This window comes from Anser anser (genome assembly GCF_964211835.1).
Source record: "Anser anser genome assembly, chromosome: 2".
NCBI lineage: Eukaryota > Metazoa > Chordata > Aves > Anseriformes > Anatidae > Anser > Anser anser.
In genome coordinates, this window is record NC_139721.1 from 138,960,261 (window position 1) to 138,986,539 (window position 26,279).

General features: G+C 38.6%; 1 protein-coding gene across 4 annotated transcripts in view; it reads right to left on the reverse strand.

Moving 5' to 3' along the window:
• The window catches only part of CDK14 (cyclin dependent kinase 14), a 332,201-nt gene that overhangs the window by 223,251 nt on the left and 82,671 nt on the right, over window positions 1-26,279 (reverse strand). For all 4 annotated transcript variants that reach the window (XM_083826967.1, XM_083826970.1, XM_083826969.1 and 1 more), the window contains one exon: window positions 13,196-13,290. In XM_083826967.1, coding sequence (XP_083683093.1) covers window positions 13,196-13,290 — 95 coding nt within the window. The remainder of the gene's footprint in view (window positions 1-13,195; window positions 13,291-26,279) is intronic.

A 26,279-nucleotide genomic window follows, 5' to 3' on the forward strand; every position in this document is an offset into this window, starting at 1 on the left:
ATGGAAAAAGCAGATCACTGAGGTACTAAGGAACGTGGATGTAGACTCTCTTGCCAGAGAGACTAAAAAGTAGCACCTCTTTTTGTGCAGATTATGTTCTTTTTAATCCAAACTTCTGCATTTCATTGATTTATTAATAGTAATAAATAACACAAACAGCAATAGTATGGAACTCGCTTTGATGAATTCACAATTACATAGTGCTCTCAAACATGGTAGGTGGGCTGTGCTGTTTAGTTATCACTGCCACTTTGTCATTGTTACCTACCATCATCTTGACAGGTATTATGGCAACTTTTAACAATATTAAAATGACTGAGCTAATCTTAAGCAGTGTTCTTCTGCGATTGCTTTCTCCCTTTTGGTATTGTTTATATCCAAAATACCAATCTACATCTTCCAGGGAAAAAAAAAAAAAAAAAAAGCATCCCTTATTCTTATTTACTATTCAGTCATTAAAACTTTTTTTTTTCTTGAGCTCATTTTCTATAAACAGGACAATTTTTAAGAGTACATCTGGAGGTACGAGAATTGACAAAGTATCATCAATTAAAAGAGATAGGTGTGTATATTCACATCCTTTAGCTATTCTCCCACTGATGCAATCTCAGGATGCAGTTAGATGATACTGCAGAGAAGAGCTAATGGTTACCTCTGGGTAAAGCTTTCCTCTTGCTAAATCCCTGCCACACACTCCTGCTGCTGTCTTGTATCAGCTCTCATTCTTGCCTGACCCTACAGCAAGGCAGTTGGAGAGCTTAAAAAGGAGAAGACTGAACCTTCAAAAACAAAATCATATTTAAAAAATGAAAAATGCATATTATTTTTTTTTATTTTAAAAAGAGAAAAACACTAGAAGATATACAAGAACTGGGACCACCTCTTTGAGGAGCAGCTCACCAAGGGATCAAGTCAGCTATGTCATGAAATTATGCCCTGAATGTTGTAATGACTTGCCAAAATAATGTGGCAATTTCCTTAGAATTTCCTTAGAAACAACACTGAAAAAAAGAGACACAGAGAAAACTACTTCTGCAAGCCATCAGAATTTGACTTTGGGACTTCAGTACCAATTAGGTTAGCAGAACTCCCCCCATATATTACTTCACATTCGTCTTCCACAACTTTCAAAGCATGCTCAGTATTTTTATTATTTTCAAATATAAGAAGAAAACTGGTAGGCAGAGAGCATTTTAGACAGGCAAAAGTCAATGCTGCTGCACCTTTCCACACCAAGGATTCATTAAACCACCTCTCGTGCTCACTTGCCCAAAATAAACAACTCCACGTCATCTCAAAACAACACACTTAACATGGCCAAGGATTTCACTTATCTTCTGTCCATCCTGTTAGCTGTCCCATTAATTTCTACTAAGGACAACACTGATTATAAAGTTCCTATTTTCTAACTTACAAGCCTTCCTCCTTCTGAAACTAGCACTTCTCTTTCTCGCTTATCCAAAAATCTCCAGGAGAAGGACAGAAGTCCTGAAGCCCCTCATTAACGATCACACAAAGCAACATTACTCTAAATCACCAGCAGCTGGTGGACAGTTTTTCAAATTTATGGAAATTCAGCGTTTTAATGTTATATAATCTCTTCTAATACATTTCAGATTTTACATGCAATGTAGGCAAAAGAAAAATGAGTCCGAATACTTTTATGTGGCATATGGTAAAAGTCTGTATATTATAAAAAATACAAATGAGCCAGATGTTACAAAAAATTCTAATATAATGTGTCATTCAGCCTTTTCTAGAACAGCTCATATCAGTATTACCAAAATAAATACATTGATAAAAATGACCATTTATGAGAAAGCATAGAAGATTATAAATGATTTAGTGCTTTAATGCATCATTAAGAACAAATAATAGTGATGAATATAAAGTAACTGATGACTTAATGGGCTTTACTGGGGATAATGCTGATGATGCCACACAGAAAACAAAAGAGTACAATAACACTATTTTCACAAGTTCTTCAGTTATATTTAGATGCAATAAATGTTCTAAATATAACACATTTAAAAGATTCAATTAACATAAAATCTGCCACTCTGATTTCAATCTGTTTATTTAACACAGATTTTTACCGCTGGCTGGAGTTGAGACTTAGTTCATAACTCTAGCAAGTGTTAAGCTTGGGAACACTTCAGCAAAGAAAAATCAGTCGACAGTACTGGTATGATGCTCATGTTTTTGATGCTTATTTCAAGGAATTAATTTTTATGAAGGAAAGCAACTCTCAATTGCTAAATATTTATTTATATGAAAGGCTCAGTGTGATGATCAAATTCAGAAAATATCTAATTAGACATACCCTGTAGTGATATTAAGGTCAGAAATGCATGTCTGAAACCCACATCAGACCATGATCACCTAATGAAACCAAGCTCTGCCAGAATTTTTCTTTGAAAGCAACCTGACAGAAGCAAAGTCACTGTCACCTCAGATTACTCCATCAAAGAGTAACTGATTTCACTTCTTTTAAAAATTAACATGGTAGACTGTTCAATGTAAACATGGATTATATTTCTATTACTGAAAATCACTTACAGTTGGAATTTACAAAAACATTTACAGCCCTGCTAGAGTTCTATTGTGTAACACTCAAGGGAATAACCTGGCTCATCAATTTATCTTTCTGACTTCCATCATCTTTCAAGCTCCATCTTAAACAAATTTTACCTTGCTTTAAAAGAGACCAGTGGATTAAAGATATTTCACGTTGTTGACATTTATTAGGGTTGGGAAAAAAAAAAAAGAGAGATCAAAGATTTCCAAGAGATGTGAAGGATTTGAATTATTAATGAGCATTGCCACTGGAACCTAGGGATGTAGTTCTTCACAGGACTCAAATTAACCTCACACAAACAATACCACAGCCCTCATTTGGACAGGAGCTGGTGAGCAACATCAGAGAATTTACTCTAGGTCCCTCTCTCTACCTCCCAAACTACATCACTCAGCACTAATATCAGCTGCTTGCCTCAGCATGGGGGCTGCACTTTTCCGTCCCTGTTGGAAGAAAATGACACAAGACAGGCAACAGGGAGAGACAGGTACAGACCTGATCCTCCTCAATGCATTTCACATCCCTTCAGGCTCCACAAAACCTGATTTTCTCATAAAGAAGGTTCAAAAATAAATGTAGTGGTGTTACTGTAAGTAGAGCAGCCTTTCTCATAATTCTGCATACTTACAGGGATCTTTCCAGAGAGTCCCATGGCTAACTAGTAAGTATACTGGTGCATAATGGCACTTAGTTTGCAAATTTCCTCAGTGTTTTGTCTATCATTCCTTTACTACAAGGATGGTGAGGCACTGGCACAGGCTGCCCAGAGAAGCTGTGGATGCCCCATCCCTGGAGGTGTTCAAGGCCAGGCTGGATGGGGCTTTGGGCAACCTGGTCTGGTGGCAGGTGTCCCTGCCAATGGCAGGGCGTTGGAACTGGGTGATCCTTAAGGTCTCTTCCAGCCCAAACCATTCCCTGAATCTGTGATTCCAATTGTGAATATACATGATAATGTTGTTAAATTACTATCCAATAACTTTTAGCATTTGTATTCAACATAGCTATGTTCTATCCTAGTTTTTGTACCACATTTTACTGTACAGTCAATGAGTAATACAATGAATTTTCATTCCTTGGTTTCCACACCTGTCACAAGAGATGATAATGCTTTGTTACCTTTGTAAACTACTTCACAGGTTGAAGCAAATAGTATAACGCTCTTTTCAATCTATGCAACTACAGAGAAGAACCTCCCATATTTCTTTTAGATGTGGAAAAATTCACTCAGTAAGTGATTGACATAGTTAATGATTCATCTTCTAGTTAGAATCTTTAAGCTTACATGATTTTAAAATGTTTTCAGCCAGAATAATTATTTAATAACTTATTTTAGTACTTACACTACTCTAACATTTTTTCCACCATTTGGCATTTTACTTCAGCAACAAGTTATTAGCTTTACATCAAGTTCATCTTGTAGTTACTGTTTTTATGAGGGATTAGTAATACTAGAAATTTTTATAAATCATCCACTCACACGCTTTATAAACCTGTGTCTTGACTGTAAAATGTATAATAAAAAGCAGCCTACAAAAATCTTCAAAACCTATCAACTGAAAAAAGAAATTGATGGGAAAAAAAAATAAACAAAGAAAACATATCAGGCAGCTCAAGTAGGTAACTATAAAGTGCATTTTCATAATCTATGAATATATATTCCTTTTCCAGCCATCTGGTACTCCACAGATGAAAGCAGTTTCATTTGTAGATGAACACTGATTTCACACAATTTCCGAGAAAGAAAAGAAACGGTTCAGAAAGTTTAAGTCGCTGAGGTGACATGAACCACAAAACATATTATCTGTGAACTGGACTGTTGCACATAAAATGTATCAGGGAGCATGTGAATACAATCCTTCGCATCGCATAGAGTAATGCTTAGGAAATAGCTAAAAAGAAAAAGTGTGACAGACAAAACAATGGCAAGTTCTTCAGGCTATCCAAAGCCTATGGCACTTGCAATAGATTGCACATAAAACAAAGGAAAAGATGATGAAAGAGTCATAGAGGTTTCAAGACAAATAAATGAAATAGTGCAGCTTAAAAGAAAGATAAAGTCAAAATAACAATTAGCCCTGTCAGGCATCCTCAGTAGAAGCTTCAGCACTCTAAACATAAAAATCAAAACCCTTGAGTGATCATTTTCTTGTGAGCAGCCATCCACAAACACATATATGAAATATTACATCAGCTATATATTCATAAAGCATACTGCAATACATCATGGCAACAACAAATACAGGTGGTTCCCTCTGATCATTCAACTACTCCCTGTTGCCACAAGAATAATACTGCATAGAAACCACAGCTGGTGCAGGGCATGGGGACTGTCTTACTGAGCAATATTTCTCTTTAAGATCTGCGCTTCATATCACTAACTCCCTATTGATTTTTGAGTGAATAGGAAAAAGTACTGCCTTTGAAGGATATAAATGTAAAATGCCCTGGCTAAATGAAAAAGCTCAGTTCATCCTTTGGTGCACATTGGAATCACCCTGGGAAAAAAAAAAATCAGATTTCAGACAACAATTGCAGGGGCACCTCAACTGAAGAACTTCAAAACTCCACAGCCTTTATGGAGCTGAACTCTGGGGGACAGCACAAGCTTTGACAGGATATTACTCCATGCCCCATCAGACCAGTTCTCATATTAATAGTTAACAGGAATAGGCACCAGAATTGAATTTAATACAAGCATTTTATATGGGATAAATTGTTTGAAATGATGGAATTTTAGAATGGATTTTAGGCAAAAGTTTATTGATTGATCTCTCCATTAAGAGTTCTATGCATTTTTGCAATACTTTGAGCACATGCAACTTAACAAACACCCCTTTCCAGTGCACTAAAAAGCATATGGTAAGCAAGAGGTAGATCGAGATCACAGTGGGGAGATGCAGTGGATATACCATTGGCTTGCTTCTCAAAACACAGATTCGTGCTGTGCAGGCAGCAGTCACAGACCACATCACTTTAACTGAAGTAATCTGCTTTAATTCTTTGCTGGAAGGGCAATTAAACACAGTGGGATGAGAGGATACAAACCATACCAACACATAATATCGCCAAAAGCACAGGTTTTTTTCCTTTAAGGGCAACGTGCAGAGTTCCCAGGGCAAGTATGGAAGACCTTCACACTGCTTTGCAAGGGGCTCTGATTAGGAGTGTCTCTTCTCTGCTGTCCCTGGCTTCTCAGGGCTCACATCAATATTTATTTGTCACAGATCAAGCAAGATGACATTGCTGTAAATTCAGTCAAGTTTCTAGTCATGCTCAAGAAGAAAGAAGGTCAACAGCAGCAGGAAGATACATGTGTTGATACAGACAGAATTTCTTCAGTTCCATCACAAATGGAAATGATATGATAATTCAAAAGGAATCTATTGCTCTAACATTTGTTCTCTGCAAACTAATTACAAATACAGTAATATTTCTGCAAAGTTTCCCTCCAAGGAGTATGTGGAGATAAAGAGTTAAGCCATAGCATTTATGTTGTATATAAACTTATGTTATGATGAGCTCTCTTTCAACAATAATGTGAAACCTTGAAAAGGAGTCAAGAAAAAAAATATAAAGCAAGGCAGAGAGACTATGACAGCAACACTACCCACTCCTTGTTTCTCAGTCAAATTGTGACACTCTTGAACTTCAGTAGGATTATTTTTTTTTTTTTTAAAGTCAAGGTTAGTAAAAGAGATGACATGTTCACAGCATTAGTCAAACACAGAGTAAATGCAACTTGCATCTTTTTGTAGAGTGCCATTAGCAAGTTACTCAGTCTATTTCTCCAAAATTTTACTGTAAAAGAAGCAGAAATCCCTTCAGTGATCTGAATTTCAACCAATGTATGCAATAAGAAGCCATTTGTAATTTTATACAACAAAGTAACATGCGAGAAATTAACCTGAAAGAAAGAAGAAAATGAAGCTCATCTTGTGCACATCTGAAGTTCAACAAGTGAACTCAAACAGATCTACCTCTTGATGCAACTGTCAGTCAAAAAACAAATGGCTGTGTGGCTATTTCTCCAACACACAAAAAAGCCCAGTCTAAGAGAATACTGCTTCACTTTCCTCAGTCATACAGTCCTGTTCATTCTGCTGCTTCCCCACACTCCAGGGAATCACTTTAATCTGACTACGAAAAGAGAAATCCATCATCCGTTAAGAGGAATTAGCCCACTTCATTTCACATTCCTGGGATACTACCACGGATGCTCAGATAGACAGAAGAAAACGTTTGATAGAAAGACAGGGGCTTGGTACTGCTGATTCTGCTCCATGTTCTAAAAAAAGCCAAGCTTCCCCTGAAAGCAAGTTACTGTGCACATTACTTTAAGAAAGGAATGGCTAATTTTATGTCTTTGTAGGCAGGTATGTATCTATTCATCTTTTCAAGTGGTAAGCTAGGATCGTGGGGCTTTTATTCTACCATTATGATCAGCAGGGAGAATAATTTAAAAGACTGAAGGATTCTTCATTAAAAGAAATCACATACAGATATTTAGCAAAAAAAAGAAAAGGAAAGAAAGAAAGATTGAAACAAGAAAGTTGTCAAGATTTCAGCAAACAACCCTATAAAACCAGACTCAGTTAAAAATGACTTTGAGCTATATGCTATTTCTGGAAACTTCTGCTCAACTGAATTGATTCAAAGAGGGCTTTGTAGACTTTGTATCTCCAATAGATCATGGATTCAAATTTAAGATAAGCATCAAAATTAAGGAAAGCCTTAACCTCAGAAAGAAGACATAATTACAGAGTCAGAATGCTTGGGCTTGGAAGGAACCTCTGGAGGTCATCTGTTCCAACCCTCCCTGGCTCAGGCAGGACCACCTCGAGCAGGATGCCCAGGATCATGTCCAGGTGGCTTCTGAAGATCTCCAAGGAGGGAGACCAGACAAACTCTCTGGGCAACCTGTGCCAGTGCTCCATCACTCACACAATAAAGAAATGTTTCCTGATATTCAAACAAAACCTCTTGTGCTTCAGTTTGTGTCTATTGCCTCTTGACCTGTGTCACTGGGCACGACCAAAAAGAGCCTGTCTCAGTCCTTTTTGCAACCTCCCTTCAGGTATTTATATACATTGATAAGATCCCCTCCAGCCTTCTCTTTTCCAGGTTCAGCAGTCCCAGAGCTCTCAGCCTTTCCTCATAGGAAAGGTGCTCCAGTCCCTTCATCATCTTCATGGCCCTTCTCCGGATTCTCCCCACTACTTCCATACTTTTCTTCTACCAGGTAGCCAATATGCAGCTAAGGAATATTTTGGGATGAGTAGAAGGGAAGGATCACCTCCCTCGACCTGTTGGCAACACTTCTAATACAGCCTGGAATACCATTAGTTGAACGCGTTGACTTCCTCAGATACAACTTTTTGAGTCATTTAGTCAAGTTTTAGGCTTGAAACTGATACCATACGGCTGAAATCCCAAACATTAATTATTTCAGAATTTTACTGTAAAATAGCTTACTGAAGGACACATTAAGCCCCTTCAGCACAACAAGCTGTACTTTCAGAACACTCATGAGAATATTCAAAGCAGCACAAAAAAAAAAAAAAAGGTGACAGTACGAGGCTAAACCCAGATGACCTACAGCATTGAAACACTTTGCCAATTCCCATCAGATATTTAGCAAAAAAGAAACAGATGACAGAAAATTTGGGAATTTTGATAAAGTCATTGTTTCAAGTGATATATCATCATGGAGATTAGAGATAAGCAGTTTAAAAAGCTAAAGGAAATGTAAAATGAATACAACTGCTATATGCACTGCTATAAACCTCTTAAACCTCTTCCTCAGTTTGCACTCGTTATATATAAACATCACCATCCATAGAGATGCCTAACACCCAAACCTGGGGTCATCTCTGATTCCTCCCTCCTTCCTAACATCTACCTTCTCTTATTATATGTTATTTATATTTAAATATCAATTTGGATTTGTATTCTCATAGCTGAATGCATGCAAACAATATACTAGTTTTTCGACTATTTGGACTTAGAAATTACAGTTGCAGTGCATTTACAGTCCATCTATTTGTTGAAAAAATACCTTGCTTAAGCACGTGATAACAGAATTAAAACAAACGGAAGAAATTATCTGAGAGCAACTGTCAAAAATAAAAATAAAATAAAAAATCCTGGACTTCTCCATGTTAAAAATCTCTGTAAAACCTGAAATCAAATTGAATTTGCTCTGAAATTTAGTATGCAATAGTATCTTTGTAGTACTCGGATAGTGTCCTTTCTTTTTTTTCAGCTAGTTGATGACTTCATTTAGACCTCGGTAATGAAAGCTGTCATTTATCAAGAACCATTTTATGCAAAATAGCATTGATCAGTAACGCAAGCTGGTTCTGGGAGATGTTCTCAGTGACATGCCTAAGTATGTCAAATACAGAAACATGGTATGGTAATGAGAAAGCTAGCAGTCATTTCTATAATGTGTAAAAAGTAGATTTAGAAATTAAACAGGTTATCCTTTTATTTCTCTCCCTGATCCAGCCTGTTGCAATGTAAACAGAGGGTTTTATTCTAGAGATTCAAGAAGCCCACACAATGAAAGATACTTTTTGTTTAATGGAATAAACTTGAATTAGGAGGTGTGCACACTGCTAAGAAGATATATTGACCAACCTACAAACACAAATTTACTCTTATCATGGATCGTTATGAAACATTCTCAAGCAACTGAATAGAGAAGTGAAATATAAACAAAAAGAGCAAATGGGTTTGGAAAACTCAAAATTATAGCATAGTACTCTCTAGTAAGCTGTAATAAGAATATGGAACAGCTCATAATGGAAAATGGGATCCACTCACAATAAGTGAAATAAGTCATTACTATTAACAAATATTAAGAAAACCAAAAGTGCCTAAGCAGTTAGTTGAAAAATCAAGTCTACATTACAAACAGCTAAACACTTACATAACAACATAAATAAGACAAAAAATGAACTGTTTGCACTCTTCCAGATGTAATTTGGCCAGTTTGCTCTCAAAATACTTGCAAGATATTATTATAAAGCAAACTTTGATATTTATATACAGCTTTCAATGTGTTAATAAGCAAATACCTGCATACAGCACTTCATGCTGTCACAAAATGCCTTTAGCAGAAATTGTACCATTAAACCCTTCAAATGGTATTGTCCTTCACCTTGAAGGTGTTGCCTCCAGTTCTATTACTTTGGTGCCTATGCATCTCATGAAATTTATTAAAAAGAAAACAAAACCCCACAACGTTTCACTTGTACCTGGTGATAAATACTAAGCACAATAATTTTGAGAACAAAGCATCATTCAAAACAACTCTACCTGGTCTTAAATTCTCCAGCTTCCACTACAGTTAAGGACACACCACTGAAATATTTTGGCAAAATGACAAAGCCAAGCACAAGACTTGGTTAGATTAGACTAGACTAGAATTAGGGATTCCTAAACATTTTGACAAAAACACACTTTTTGTGCACATAGTACATGCTTCTCCAAATAAACAGTACTTCTGTGTTCTGTGGCATGCCATGAGGGCTCTATCCTTCAGTAGTCAAAAACAGTCCTTGCCAAAACTAAAAACAGCCCTCTTTTGACCTGTTTTGCCCATTTTATTTCCCACTGAACTGACAGCCAAGGGAACATCGTTATGCGTATCAAAGTCTTAACCTGTATACCTACAGCAGGTGCTAGAAAACAGTCGTCTATTTATTTCTGTGTCATTTTAGACAAAGCTATAAACAGTCAGAGCCAATCTGCCAGAAAAGCACCAGCAAAATTAGGATCTGCTGAAACAGCAGGAGCCGAAGTTGGCCCATCCATTTGCCCCTCTGTCCATTTGTTTTCACTGAAACTACATTGCAGCAGTGATGCTCTCTCTTCTTCTGGAATACCATAAGGGCCAGAGATTCCTCATCTTCTCATGGGGACAGAAGAACATTGTCCAACAACTCCTTTTGAAATAGCAAATAGGCCCTGTACTGTTTCCCAACTCTTAAGGAATTACCTCCTGCTTCTTTGAAGTAAAATTCAACTGTTTCTTTATTTCAAGAAACAGAAGCCTGGACTGGAGGTGCTGAATCTGGATGGTGCTACATAAGATGAAAATTATTCAATTCTTGAAGAAAAAAAAAAAAAAAAAAAAAAGCAGGTGAAGGAATATGACCTTAACATTAGGAAGAGATCAGAGTATTTACTGCAAATGCATTCTTATCCAAACTCTACACAAGCTTTTTCAAAATAAAATTTAAAGACTTTGCAAAAGATGTTATGAAGCAGCAGAATAAAGTTATGTATAATTATTATAATTCACACCACTTATTTAGAGCTTGCTATTTATAATGGAGAATGCAGAATACCCAGTAATATCAATTTACTATTCAACTACCATTAAAATCATTGAAGTATTTCTTACAGATCTGCAGTCAGCTCCATTAAAACAAATGAAGTATTTCTAACCAATCTATGTTTCATTACACATGCACAAATCACCACTGAATGAAATAGCTTCAGGGAAGTGCTTTGGTTTGCTTTTAACTTTTGGTCAATTCCACTGATTGACGGGACATCTAGTAACCCTGTTTCCTTAGTTCAATCTTATTGAAAGTCAAGGCATATCAGATAACTATCACCAGATAGGTGTTATGATTTTACAAAGGGATTTTAGTGATAAGGCACAAGCTGAAATCTGTACAGTTTTCTCTGATTATGTAGACCCCAATAAAAAGCTTACTTATTTATTATGTCTGGAATTTATAGTGAGGTATACCTGAACCATTACCAACACAAAATAACTGCATTTTCTTGAAGAATGCTGCCAGTGAAATACAATGCATGTACCGACATGGCAGAAGTGTAAATACATCTTTTACATGTAGAATTTGGAACATGCTTTCCAAACAGCTAACTGTTATTATGTTTATCAATCTCAAAGCTACTGAGAGATGACAATATCCCTTATTCTGATTTACTACAAATATTCAATGAAAAAAAAAAATCAGTACCTACAACCTGATGACACTGGAAAATATTAACGTCTTAACATATTAACCTCATGAAATTCAACAAAGGAAAGTGCAAGGTCTTTCACCTAGGGAAGAATATAACCCTATGCACCAGTACAAGTTGAGGGCTGACCTGCTGGAAAGCAGCCCTGCGGAGAAAGACCTGGGAGTCCTGGTGGACCACGAGCCAGCAATGTGCCCTTGCGGCCAAGAAGGCCAATGGTATCCTGGGCTGCATTACGAAGAGGGGGCTGGAGCACCTGTCATACAAAGACAGCCTGAGAGAACTGTGCCTGTTTAGCTTGGAGAAGAGAAGACTGAGAGGGATCTTATTGATGTGTACAAATATCTGAAGGAAGGGTGTCAAGAGGATGGGGACAGACTCTTTTCAGTGGTGCCCAGCAACAGGACAGGAGGCAACGGGCACAAACTGAAACACAGGAAGTTCTGGCTGAATATGAGGTGGCACTTCTTTACTGTGAGGGTGACAGAGCACTGGGACAGATTGTCCAGAGAGGTTGTGGAGTCTCCTTCTCTGAAGATATTCAAAACCTGCCTGGATGCATTCCTGCGCAATGTGCTCTAGGTGACCCTGCTTGGCAGGGGATTTGGACCAGATGATCTTCAGAGTTCCCTTCCAACCTCAACTATTCTGTGATTCTATGTATTTCCTTGTTTCAGTAGCTATACTGTCACAGGGCTGTCATGATACTCTGCTGAGAATGAAAAGTTGCCTCATCCATCATTCATTAGACAAACTTTTAAATAAAGATATTGCATATACCCAATGTTCCTCTTAAAACCGCTTTTTATTGAAAATTTGATTATGAAAGCTTGATTAAATATATGAACTTCTTCATAGCATAAGATAAACTGTCTGACAGAAAATAATGCTCAGCTGAAGCAACAGTATTTTATGTATTTTTACCAAGTTATTTTATACAATATAAAAGTACTTAGCACATTAGGGGTTATAAAAATAATTCATAACAAAACATTAAAGTGGCAGAAAACATATATTTTGCATGTATAGAGTAGATTCCTTTGAGTTGGAGTGGTTGCAATGATGTGTCTGACCATTATTTCCCAAAGGCTACTCTTGTAAATAAACTGAACTTACATTAGTCCAAAATTCCATTCATTCACTTCATGGTACTTTATTCAAGCTTTTTATAAAGACAAACAAAAGACCAACAAACTCATTTTATATATTCAGCATTGCTCTTAGGACATTAAAAAAAAATCTACTTGACAGTGTATTGTGCTCTTATCTATAAAAACTAAATATCTTACATTTAATTTGGTAAAGGTATTGAAAAAGTAATAGAACAATAAAGTACAAAGAAAACATCAGATTAACAAGATGGACTCTCATCTTGTTCTGACGTAATGGTACCTCTGCAATATGGTTTCAACCTCTTTCACTAGAGCACACAGAAATCAGTAGCACTGTGCATTCATTCACAAGGTGCAGTAACACCACCTAGTACTTTCTGCTTACTTTCATTTACAGAAAGAAAGAAAAGAAGGAAAAGAAAGAGAAAGAAAGAGACAAAGAGAGAGAGAAAGAGAGAAAGAGAGAAAGAAAGAAAGAGAGAGAGAAGAAACCAGCACTTACTTGCTTTTCCCTTTGTATACTGTAGCATAGGAGCCTTCCCCTAGTTTCTCCAGCTTTTCATATGAGTCTGCTTTTCCAAACTTGGGGCTTGTAGGCTGAAAAAAAAAAAAAAAAAAGGAAGAAAAAAACCTTTCAGAATCTATTGCACCCACAACATTAATTGCTTTGATTCAGCTTTCAGAGATCAAAGGCCATTATGAAAACTCATAGACTTGCACGTTATTAACAGCCAACAATAAAAGAAAAAAATTAATAGCAAAGCCAATAAAATAACTTAATAGACTACTCAAGCAAACATCATTCAACACCCCAGATGGTGGCTTTCAATATCAACTATATACTTACATCACTGGAATTATCAAAAGGATTTTGTTCTTAATCAAAGGGAGATTTCTGTTTCATTTTTCACATATATCACTTCGTACAGGGAAAAGGATCATTAGCAGCTAAACCTGCTCATCTTTGTTAAGAGATCTAAGCAACAGTTTCAACCTGCCCTACAAAATCAGATCACACAAGCTTCTTAAGTAAAATATATATATTTTAATCTACAGCCCACCCAAAAACATTGTATAAGTAGTCAGTGCCTTCTGCATGTCTACCACTGTTCAGAGAGTCATCAAAATACTACAAGAAACCACATTTAAAGAAAATATCTTGCTTCTGAATTATGTTTACTGTCTTCAGCTTGTGGATACAAACACACCATGTTTTTAATGGCATGTATATGCCGCACAGTGGAATAAAATCCTGTAGCCTCAACATCTGCAGCCTAAATGCGGGGTTGAAAATGGAAGCAAGCTGAACACGGCGCCTTGCTGAGGGCCAGACAGCTCAGCCCACCTCTGTGCCAGGCTGCTGCCTGCCCTGCTGCTATGCACGCCTCACAAAGAACACCATAAAAGCTGCAAAAATAGAAATTCATCTGACATGAAAATGATTCATTTGGAAAGCTGATATTAAAAATTGAGAAAGAGAAGACATATTATGAAGAATTGCATTGCATAAAATCATTTTTCCTGATTTTTATTCTGTGAAACAAATGTTGCTCCAAATGATGCAATATCTGCTTTTCATAATTTCAACGTTCATGAATGAAGTCCTGGTCTACAATTACACAGACTAGAATGATATACATTTTCAGTAATAAACAATATTATTTTTTTTTAAGTGTACGTCAATACTACTGCCTACTCTGGCAGGCTCAGTGCCATGACCACTTCCCTGGGGAGCCTGTCCCAGTGCCCGACCACCCTCTGGATGAAGAACCTTTTCCTAACACCCAGCCTGACTCTCCCCTGTCCCATCTCCATGCCGTCCCCTCGGGTCCTGTCGCTGTCCCCAGAGAGCAGAGCTCAGCGCCTGCCCCTCTGCTCCCCTCGTGAGGGAGCTGCAGGCCGCCATGAGGCCTCCCCTCGGCCTGCTCTGCTCTGGGCTGAACAAACCCACGGACCTCAGCCACTCCTCATAAGTCTTGCCCTCTAGACCCTTCATCACCTTCATTGCCCTCCTTCGGACACTCTCTAATAGTTTTATGTCCTTCTTATATTGTGGCACCCAAAACCGCACACAGTACTTGAGGTGAGACCAAACCAGTGTAGAGCAGAAATGAAGAGGTTAGTTGAAAGTTTTAATCCTAAGTACTTTAAATTCAGTTAAAGGGCCATTTTTGCTGTGAATTAATCCTAACTTTTACAAAAAGAAGTAATCTGAAGTAGTTTAGGATAAGCATTTTTGTACGCAACATATTATGAAGTTCTTGGAAAATATCTTTGTTTAGCAGACATTTTGAAGTATACCCTGCTTTCCCAGGCGTCCACATCTTCCAGTTGTTTGGAAGAAAAGTGCTTTTTACTCTCCCCCTAGACCAGAAGGACACTGTAAAAAACTGAACTGCAACTGCCACCAGCATCACCTACAGATATTTTAGACTGCAGCACTCAGACATTCTGTACACAAACCAACCAAAAGAATACAGGGCAGAAATTCTGGAGAATCAGCACTGATGCTCACTTCAGATTCAGGGACTAACTCAGTATCACTCTGTTTGTAATACTGCAAAGGAAAGCAGCCAAGCAAATCGAGCTTTTTTAGGGTTGAATTCAACTGGGAGACTCTAAGCCGTGCCCTGCGCTGCACACAGTACAGACTCACATTTGGGATCTTACGCTTGATTTACAAATACTCAGGTTTCAGTTTTCTGGAAGGAGACAAGCATGCAGTGCATGTTTGCAGTGCAGAACACAGCTGTGTCTAAATTCTTTTAAAACCATGGTCAAACGTTTAAAATCATCTGAGCCTAAAAATTGCTCCAATAAACAGACAAGAACATCCCAGGTAGGATAACTTGAGACCTCATAATCCTCATTACTGCCAATTAACCATGAACCAGAAAATACAAACATTCTTTTTACTCAACTAAATTTACAAAATATGTCCTAAACCATAACTTTGGCACTTTGGCATATACATGCATTTTCTGGGATTAAGATCCCAGCCTTCTATTGAATGATCACAGTATCACAGTATCACAGATTTCTAGGTTGGAAGAGACCTCAAGATCATCGAGTCCAACCTCCGACCTAACACTAAGTACTCCACTAAACCATATCGCTAAGCTCTACATCTAAACGTCTTTTAAAGACCTCCAGGGATGGTGACTCCACCACCTCCCTGGGCAGCCCGTTCCAATGCTTAATAACCCTTTCGGTAAAGAAGTACTTCCTAACATCCAACCTAAAACTCCCCTGGCGCAACTTTCGCCCATTCCCCCTCGTCCTGTCACCAGGCACGTAGGAGAACAGACCAACCCCCACCTCTTTACAGCCTCCTTTAAGGTAACTGTAGAGAGCGATAAGGTCACCCCTGAGCCTCCTCTTCTCCAGGCTGAACAAGCCCAGCTCCCTCAGCCGCTCCTCGTAAGACTTGTTCTCCAGACCCCTCACCAGCTTGGTCGCCCTTCTCTGGACTCGCTCGAGCACGTCCATGTCCTTCCTGTAGCTAGGGGCCCAAAACTGAACACAGTACTCAAGGTGCAGCCTCACCAGAGCCGAGTACAGGGGCACAATCACTTCCCTAGACCTGCTGGCCACACTGCTTCTTATGCAGGCCAGGATGCTGTTGGCCTTCTTGGCCACCTGGGCACACTGCTGGCTCATATTCAGCCGACTATCAACCAATACTCCCAGGTCCTTCTCGGCCAGGCAGCTTTCCAGCCACTCATCTCCCAGCCTGTAGCTCTGCTTGGGGTTGTTGCGCCCCAGGTGCAGGACCCGGCACTTGGCCTTGTTGAACTTCATACAGTTGACCTCAGCCCATCGCTCCAGCCTATCCAGATCCTCCTGCAGAGCCTTCCTGCCCTCGAGCAGATCGACACACGCACTTAGCTTGGTGTCATCTGCAAACTTACTGAGGGTGCACTGGACGCCCTCATCCAGATCATCGATAAAGATATTAAAGAGGACCGGCCCCAGTACCGAGCCCTGGGGGACACCACTAGTGACCGGCCTCCAACCAGATTTGACTCCATTCACCACAACTCTCTGGGCCTGGCCATCCAGCCAGTTTCTAACCCAGCGAAGCGTACGCCAGTCCAAGCCCCGAGCAGCCAGTTTCTTGAGGAGAATGTTGTGGGGAACGGTGTCAAAAGCCTTACTGAAGTCAAGGTAGACCACATCCACAGCCTTTCCCTCATCCACCAAGCGCATCACTTGGTCATAGAAGGAGATCAGGTTCGTCAAGCAGGACCTGCCTTTCATAAACCCATGCTGACTGGGCCTGATCGCCTGCTTGCCCTGCAAGTGCCGCGTGATGACCCTCAAGATAATCTGCTCCATGAGCTTTCCTGGCACTGAGGTCAAACTGACAGGCCTATAGTTCCCCGGGTCTGCTCTGCGTCCCTTCTTATAGATGGGCGTCACATTGGCTAGCCGCCAGTCAACTGGGACCTCCCCCGATAGCCAGGACTGCCGATAAATGATGGAAAGCGGCTCGGCCAGCTCCTCCGCCAGCTCTTTCAGTACCCTCGGGTGCATCCCATCCGGCCCCATCGACTTGCGCACATCCAAGCTCCGTAGCAGGTCGCCAACTATTTCCTCATGGATAGCGAAGGCCACATCCTGCTCCCCATCCCCTTCCACCAGCTCAGGGCACTGGGTATCCAGAGAACAACCGGTATTGCCGCTAAAGACTGAGGCAAAGGCGGCATTAAGCACCTCAGCCTTTTCCTCATCCTTAGTAACTAGGTTTCCCCTCGCATCCAGTAAAGGATGGAGATTCTCCTTAGTCCTCCGTTTCGCGTTGATATATTTGTAAAAGGATTTTTTGTTGTCTTTAACGGCAGTAGCCAGGTTGAGCTCCAGATGAGCTTTGGCCTTTCAGCCAAAATATCAGCCATGATATCAGGCTATACACATGTATGCTTGCAAAATTGTGCCTTTTCATCTCCTTCCAATACACAGAACAATCTATCACTTCGTTATCCAAGTCCTAAACATGAATGGACTGATGAAAATATGCCATATGGGAACTCTCTGATCTTTTTCCTCTTGCATTATTGGGAACACTTAATTATAGATAAGGGAGTAATATGCTCATCTCCCAATCTGCACTTAAAAAGGCATTCTGCCTGGTTAGAAATGCAAGTTTTTGTTGTTGTTTTTTGTTTTGTTTTGATCACAGTTGTATTACAGATGTCACTAACAGAGTTGACTAAAACATTTATTCAAGTAACTTTCTCATTCAAGTGTCTAATTATGGACTAATGCAACATTATGAAACTACAGAAGAAAAGTATCGAGATGTTTAAATGTATTCCATATAACGAGGAGGGATAGCAAAGTATTTTCCACATTACAGGCAGCAGTGAACAAACACACAGTGAGTAGCTTTGTTTGGAGTGGCAATGCTGCTGCAGTTAACAGTAAATAGTTCAATGCTGGTTTCCTCATATAGCGGGGAAGGAAAAGGACATGGCTTATACACGTGTTTCACATCCAGTCTTATTTTCACACTGTGATTTACTTTAATTTTATACCACTGGAAACCATAATATAAAAGGTCACAACAACTTGTAATGCCTTAAGATCTTGATAGGAAACAGGATGCCTTTAATCCATTACCACACAGTAAATCAGCAGCAGTAATTATTCCTACAACCTCAGGCTCATATCCCCATATTCCAGCTGCCAGAGGCACTGACCTAAGGTCATGCCTTTTGACTCATTCTCCTCCTGGGAGCGGATGCATCCTCACCAAGAACAAGCTAAATAATAAAAGCTTGCATTTGGCGGGACTGGGAGGAAAAGCTCATTCCTTATTGCCCCAAAAAGGTGCTGGTTTTGACCAATTTGTCCTTGCGGCCACCCCATGCAGTGTCACAGAGTTCAGCTCTGCAGCAGCAAGACTGATCTGCCATGCTCCCCTTGCCCTCACGAGCAGCCTGAATCCATTGTCTGGTGCCCGCTCAACAAAGAGCAAAACAGAAATAAATAAAAAAACAAACAGAAACCAACCAAAAACCCAACCTGTTAGCAGCCACTATTCATCCTACATACACTAAAACAATGTGGCTGATCTCACCTCTCCAGGTGACAGCTCCTCAGCAGTGGAGCTCATCCCTTTGTTCCAGCTGGATCACTGAATGGGATTGCTCACAGGTCCATACTCTCAGGCTATTAGATCTCCCTTTGAGAAAATGGCCATTATTCTTCCTTGCATATACAATTTTAAAAGACTTACAGTTCTTGAAGGTATTTGGTGTCGAAAAGCACTTCAGAGGATTTTTTAAAAATTAAATAATAATAATAATAATCAGCAGACTGTTGCAGTCGCTTAGATGCTCTGAATTGTACTATATTCCCATACTTGCTTCTACCATCAAAACTCTCCATATACTACCACAGTGATTCAGGACAATACTCTGAGGGAGCAAAAGACTTTTTGAATTATTTTTTTTTTAATGAAGCCTCACGTATTGATTCATACTTACAATTGCTTGCATTTGCTTAGCTCAGACATTTCTTACCTCTATTTCTGGATTATAAAACCAGGTCAGACCTACATAAAGAAAAAATATGAAACTTTCTAAAATTTAAATTTTGAGTTTAAAAGGATCTAAATAATGGGCTACAGAATGGGACTAAATAATCTGAAATTCTGTGACTACTAAAAATTATCATAATTTCCACCTACTAAATTATTGCACCCCGTTTCATATGGTTATTTTCCAGATTCACAGCCATGAACTTTATTATTCAGATTTCTCCATATTTAGCTTTCTCAGCCATTTTTGTTTTAAAAAACACACCTTGTTACAGCAAGATAATGGTACCAATTTTTTAGTGGTAATATTACAATCCAACATTTAGAATTCACTTCTAAATACCATCTTTTGTTTGTTCTGAATATTTTATTCCTTCCAGTAAAATATATTGGAATATATTCACAGAGATCTATCTGTGTTTGTTGAGTCACAAGAGTCCCATATTCTGCCCAGGATACGGTTGACTGAAATACGCATAGCAAGCAAGACATATCCAGAGCACATCACATTTATAATGCTTGCATCAGCCACTGACATATCTCACAAGCAGCAGACTCTCAAGAAGTCTTCCTACATTTTAGAAAACTGCTGCAGTCCTCCACTTTGACCCAGACAAGATTTCTCAACAGAAAAGAGTATTAATTTTAGCTGAATGCACATATTTTGATGTTTGTTCAAAGCTACTTTTTGAAGCTCAACTATTAGAATACTTCTGCCACTATTTACTTTTATTCCTTTTTTTTTTCATTATTATTATTTCCTTTTTCTTACTCCTCCTCAGTAATTTTTACCCCTCCAAAACACCAGTGGAACACGGCTGTTCTAACAGTGCTGTTTTTTGGTTTGTTAAAGCTTTCAAAACTTTTCTGTGACATTTTTATTATGATTTTATTGAGGTAGAAGCTAAAGAGAGATTTTCTCCCTACAGCTACACAGGCTTGTATATACTGCACATCAGTGGGACTGCTTAGGCATAAAACTGCCCGTTGCTCAGCATCACAACTAGAAAGGGAGGGAGGGAGGGAGGGAGACAACAACAAAAAACTTTGAAAGCTAAAAAAAACAAATAGATACAGGTACATGTGACCAAGATTCAACACGGTCAGCTTTAACGGGCAAAGGTTAAATAGGAGACAAACAACCAGTGAGAGACTGATACTACTAGAGAGTCACTGGAAAGTGAATCTTCATGCTTGGGAGAAATCTTCTGGAGAACTCAAATGGGAAAGATAGTCAAGATACTGAGACAGAAGGGAGTAAAGTCTCTCAAGCCTTTGAAGAACTGCAAATAGCCCCATGTCACCATAGAAGCCAGCACGGATTGCAGTGGCTAACATCACCCCCAAGGAGGACCGGGGCACAAAGGGGTGCGCTTCTTTCTCTTCAAGAACCAGACTGAGAGTTTTAATTGTTTGCTTTTACGCTTTGCTTTTTCTGAAAATAGTTGCTGTTCACACAGTTTTCTTACTAGTAGCCCACATTTTTCCCAGTGCAAGATAAGGGTAACAGCACCACTGAGCACTGGGAGAGGGTATCTTTTGTAGGACAGCTTTTAGCAACCAAGATTAGATTTTTTTTTCTCTGGCTAAGGAAATATAGATCGTAGTAACAAAGATAGAAAAAGTATGCCAAAATGTTGAATACAGAAATAGAAGAAGCTATTTCAAAGTGACATTAGTGTATTAAAAATAACAGAGAAAAAGAAGTGAGAGGAAGGAGTCTGTTCTGACCAGGTCATTTCAAGTAAACATTTCATTGATACAGACCATAGGAAGGTAACAGAGTTATTCCAAGATCTTACAGGATGAGTCCTCACACTACATTCTCATGTGAATACCTGTCTTCCTCAGATTTTTTCAAAATCTATGTAGTAAAGAGAACTTTAATGGAAAATTACATTGAAAATCACCTGACTATTCTTATACAAGCTGTGTGGGTTATGTTCTCATGCATTTTTCATAACTGCAAAACAGCTTGTGAATGTCACACTTAACCATCACACTCCTAAGCTTAAGTTTTAAATATCTTTTTTTTTTTTTTAAAACTGTGGGATATTAAACTTCAATATAAAGCCATCCTCAAGGGAAAAATATTATGTTCACAGTACCCTTGTAAATTATTTAAAACCAAAACTAAAGATCTGTTTTGTTCTATGACTGAAAATAAATAAATTCATTACTAGAATAACTTGAAAGTGAAAGGTAGGCCAAGAGTCATAACAGATTAAATTGCAAAACTTGCAGATTTTTTTTAAACCATTCTACATTTTGTCTTCTTTTTCACAATGGTAAAACCATTTTACAAAACTATACACAAATCTCACAGTAATGAGTGCCCTTAAGGTTTGATCCCATATGCAATTATAGGTCCAATGCAATCCCATTCTTTCCTTTCATTTTAAACTTTGCAAAAGGTGGATTGTTGTCTAGGACCACGTTCAAGGGATACAGAGATGTTCAAGAATCCAATCTGAGCATTAATCTGAACTCTCCCACTACCAGATTCCATCGTCTTGCCTGCATCTTTCCATCCCTACAGCCATAAATGAGCGATCTGAGCCGCAGCTACCACAGAGCTCTGTTAAATGGCTTGGTGCTGTTTGTAAAGATGTTTACTTGCTCTGCAGGCTATCAAAGCACAGTAGCTGGACCAGCTGCCACATTTTATCTGCCTTACCAGTTAAAGACTATCCCTGAGGTTAAGATTCCTGAAGCTTCCCTCTAGCCAGAAAAGAAAAGTCAGCTCTCTACACAGAGCTCTGAACGCGTCTTACCTTAATAAAAAAGTATTACCCAAGAAGGATGCACCTGCCCTTGTAACTGGTGGGATCCTAAAAATGGTTAAGGTTCCATACACCTGAACAGGAACACAGGTGAGAATACACACGAAGTGTTTAGGCAGACAGAAATGATGCTTCCTGCTTACACAAAATTCTAACTTTAGTTTCTGTTTGAAGTTAGATCTTTTACGCAATCAATTTACAATGAGTTAATAGGATCAGTTCATGATTTTGCTTGTATTTCTTTGGAGGAAAGTTACGTGCAACCGGACCAAAAATTAACAGAAGTTAGAAAAACAGAAGAGAGGCTGCTCTCCCCAAAAGAGTGCACTAGGGCATTGCATATTGTAACTTTTTTTTTTTTACATTTATGTTAGTTGGTAGAAAGAATAATTAGTATTTCACTGCATTTAGTTTTTCTACTGCTGAAAGGTAGTACATATAACTTAGCACATAATTTGAATTCATTGCCATGGATCTGAAGTCATTCAGAGAACAAACTGATGTGTACCAGCACGAACCTAAATCTTGACTAAACAGTTAGCTCACAAAAGCTGCAATATTCTATTTACACACTCTGCAAAAGTATTATTCCAGTATATAAAATATGTATAAAGAATACAATAGAACTTCACCTTGAAATACAGAACAATAAATATGGCTACACGCCCAAACAGCATGGATCTCAAGCAGGATTTTCAGAGAATTAGTCAAATCATCTTCCAGACCAAGTGATATTTTGGGAAGAGGGGCATAAGTTTGTCCTTTTGAGTTGTGGTTTGTTGTTTTTTTCCCCTTTCTTTTGTCCAGTTGGTTTCATAGCCTTACTCTTTCTTCTAACAGGGAGCAGAGAAAAACAAGTTTCTTCCCTTGGTAAGCAAAAGACTCAACAAAAGATTTTTTGAAATATATATATATATATATATATTTACATACGTACGTATGTATATATGCTTATTATTGTGATGCGCTGGATCAGAGCAAAGGCCTGTCCAGTCAAGTTGCCTGCCTCTAACAGTACTAACAGATGATCCACAGGAAGGCAAATACCTACTTTATTCTGTCCAAGGTGAAGATCATCCATTATCCTGGGTGAAAAAAGCATGTCTGTTCTGCTGTAGATTTCACTCCATAGTAACATTCAACTTCAAACAGTTTAAAAATTTGGGAAATCACATTCATAGATGTTTTCTTACGTTTAAAAGAGGGGCGGGGCAGTACAATGCAATGTCACTGTTTTACATAATGAGAATGTAAATATCGGGGGAAAGACTTTAAATGTAAAAATTCAGTTTGTCTTATAAGAAGAAAAAATAATGTGCTAGCTTCTCAGTGAATGCTACTGCACTAATTAACAACAGAGTTTCTACAGGGTTGCAAAGAGGTGTGACAGTAACTGTAGACAATTTCTTCGTGTTCAAGAGCAAATAATTTATTTTCCAAGTGACAATCTGTGGGCAGGAACACTGAGTTCCAGCTTTCATAAACTTCTGTGTTTCATCCTTCCCATCACAAGGTACAGAGCATTCAGAAGGTACAGAAAACATAAAATGGATCACATGCCACCTGCTGAGTACTATTTGGTGATCTTCACCAAACACTGATGCTGATAACTGCCAGGGAGCTGATAAAGCTTCTGAAACTAAACAAAAAAGAGCATGGCACCCTGGGGCATTATAAATAAGGTCTTTCTTGAAAAATGTTATTTTTGAGACAAATTAGGGACTTTCATCTGAGTAGAAAGTGCGTGACAGATACACAGGTTGATACAGAGCCTGCAAGCCTCAGCCATGTACCTTTTGCAAGACATCAGTTCACCTGATGGCTACAGAGGACTTAAAATGATGAAATGGAAGAAACTAAAAAGAAACCTTTTTCTAATACAAAGCCTCTAGTAATCAAGCATAGAAAGTGAAAATTGAAGGTAGTATACGTCTGTCGGAGTATCTTTAAAAAAAGTTTATACAAAGCAGAGCCAAAACTGCAACACAACTACACGACTGTAGCCAGTACAACCCATAGGGCATAACATGCTCAAGCATATTTACAGAAACTGAAATGCAGTTCAGAATGGCATCATCTGCACGGCAGAAGAATTTCCAGGGAAGCAACTGATTGAATTATAAGGGAGAATGTGAAGTAGCTCTCTGACACGAAAGAAAAAGAAGTAGTAATCAGACGAGGAAGTGGCAAGGGCATCTGCTACACAGCATTGGGACTAGAAAAAAAAAACTAAACCAAAAACCCTTAGTCGATTCAACTGTAACTCAAAACCAGAGAACGACAAATTCCTGCAACTAACCACATAGACGTATGCTCAATGAAATGTGCATCAGAACATCTTGTGCTTGAGGCGATGTAGTCAGGCTCGGGGGAAGGGAACGGCTTGATCACATCTCTACCCTGGACGTTTGAATTTCGGGTCTGCCAGTCAGGACCAGGTGTGACCTGCAATCAGGGGAGCAGCAGCACTGCCTTTTGCTGTGAAGTTCTATTCTTCCTTATCATTGACATGAATACCCTCATTATTCCACAAATTATTACTTGCCAGGTGCTCTTCCGAGCACTCTTTGTGAGGAAGAGTTAAAAAATGACTAACAATGCCTAGAAGCAGAAGAAGGGAGTTCACTGAACAGAGCTATAAAAACCAGGGAGAATTAACGGGAAGTTAAGAAATCAGAATTGTATTTCAGGAAATGCCTATGCATCTACTTTCCAACATGAGGCATCCCCAGCAAGTCTGTGTGACTCAGCCCATGAGAAGATTGGTGAGAGCGTGTGTTTAGCTAGGGACCTAACCAGCAGCACAGTAGGAGGGGAAGCATTAACATCATTAACAGGAGAAAATACTGGGATTGCAGGACGCTGCCTGGGCACAATAGAGTACCAGCCCTCTGGAAAAGAGCAAGATGTCAATAACACACTTTCAAAATAAATCTGCTTCCAAATTCTGGAAGCAAAGCAAAGAAAAACCTTCACTTTTATTAGGAAAGTATGTAAAGCATTAACAGAAACTAGTAACGATTTCTATATGGAACAAGACAAAAACAGCAAAGATGTAGAGCAAGCTAACACTGCAAAAAAACTTCAGGAACTTTCAGAGGAAAAAAAAAATCACTTAAATTGACAGTTGTGCTGCCAAATAATAATGAGGCATCACTCACAAGTAAACAAGGAGCAAACTGTAAATGTATGAGTTCCTCATCTTCCAAAAAGTTCTAATTTAAAAGGTGTTGGTAAGAAATAAATAGCTGGAGTCTGACCAATGCTGAATATACAGTGCTTGTAGTGCCTACACCACCCAACTACCCCCAAAAAAAGCTGAGAAAAAAAAAAAAAAGCTCCATCCTTCCGTAATGACTACAGTAGTTTTATGAAAAAAACTCCTTGTTATGGATTGATCTGAAACATGCAGGAGACATCTTTGGCAGCAGCTATATAACACCATACAATGATGGAAAAGCAAATTTCTTTTTGCTACAGATGGTTACGTTTTAAAATGTAACCTTTTCTCCAAAGGACAGTCCCCTAGAGGCATGACATCTTATCCATTAAATTCACATGGGTTAAACAAAGCTCATCTGCAGAAAATGAATCTCTGTCGCTTCTCCTTAGAAGTCTGACAGAATTCAGTCAAACTTCTCTACAGAGGACAGGTGGTGCCCAGAAGATAGAGCAAAACAAAACAATAACAAAAACAACAACAAAAAAATAAAGAAAAGAGAGAAAAAAGGGCAATCAACCTTTAAAATTATTTCATGCCAACTAAGATTTGAAGCATTGCACACATTCTGCTTAGATCTGTAGTCTTCACCTCAAAGGTCACATTATTATGGATTTTTTCTTGCCAAAGCATAACAGAAATAGTTTTTCAATACTTTTGAAGGTCTTTTGGGGGAAATCTGTCTGGGCATTATTCATGAAAGACATGACATTTTATTTATCTGGTTTCATTCAAAGTACTTGAGGATGAAACAACAATGATTATGTATCACCAACACCTTCTTAGCTGTTTTCTCTCTCTCACACAGACAGTTTCTGACAGGGAAATAAATGCTAGTTTTACTACTTGATTTTAAAAGAGAGTTTTAAAATGGAAACAAAATCTGTCAAATCTGATTTGTTTCTCGAGTTTCTCTGAAACATAAATCTAAAACTCAAAAAAAAAAAAACCAAAAAACCAATTCAAGCAGTTTCCTAAACTTCATGGGAAAGAATTCTTCCTCACAAATAAGCAATCTTCCACAAAATTTCCAACATAA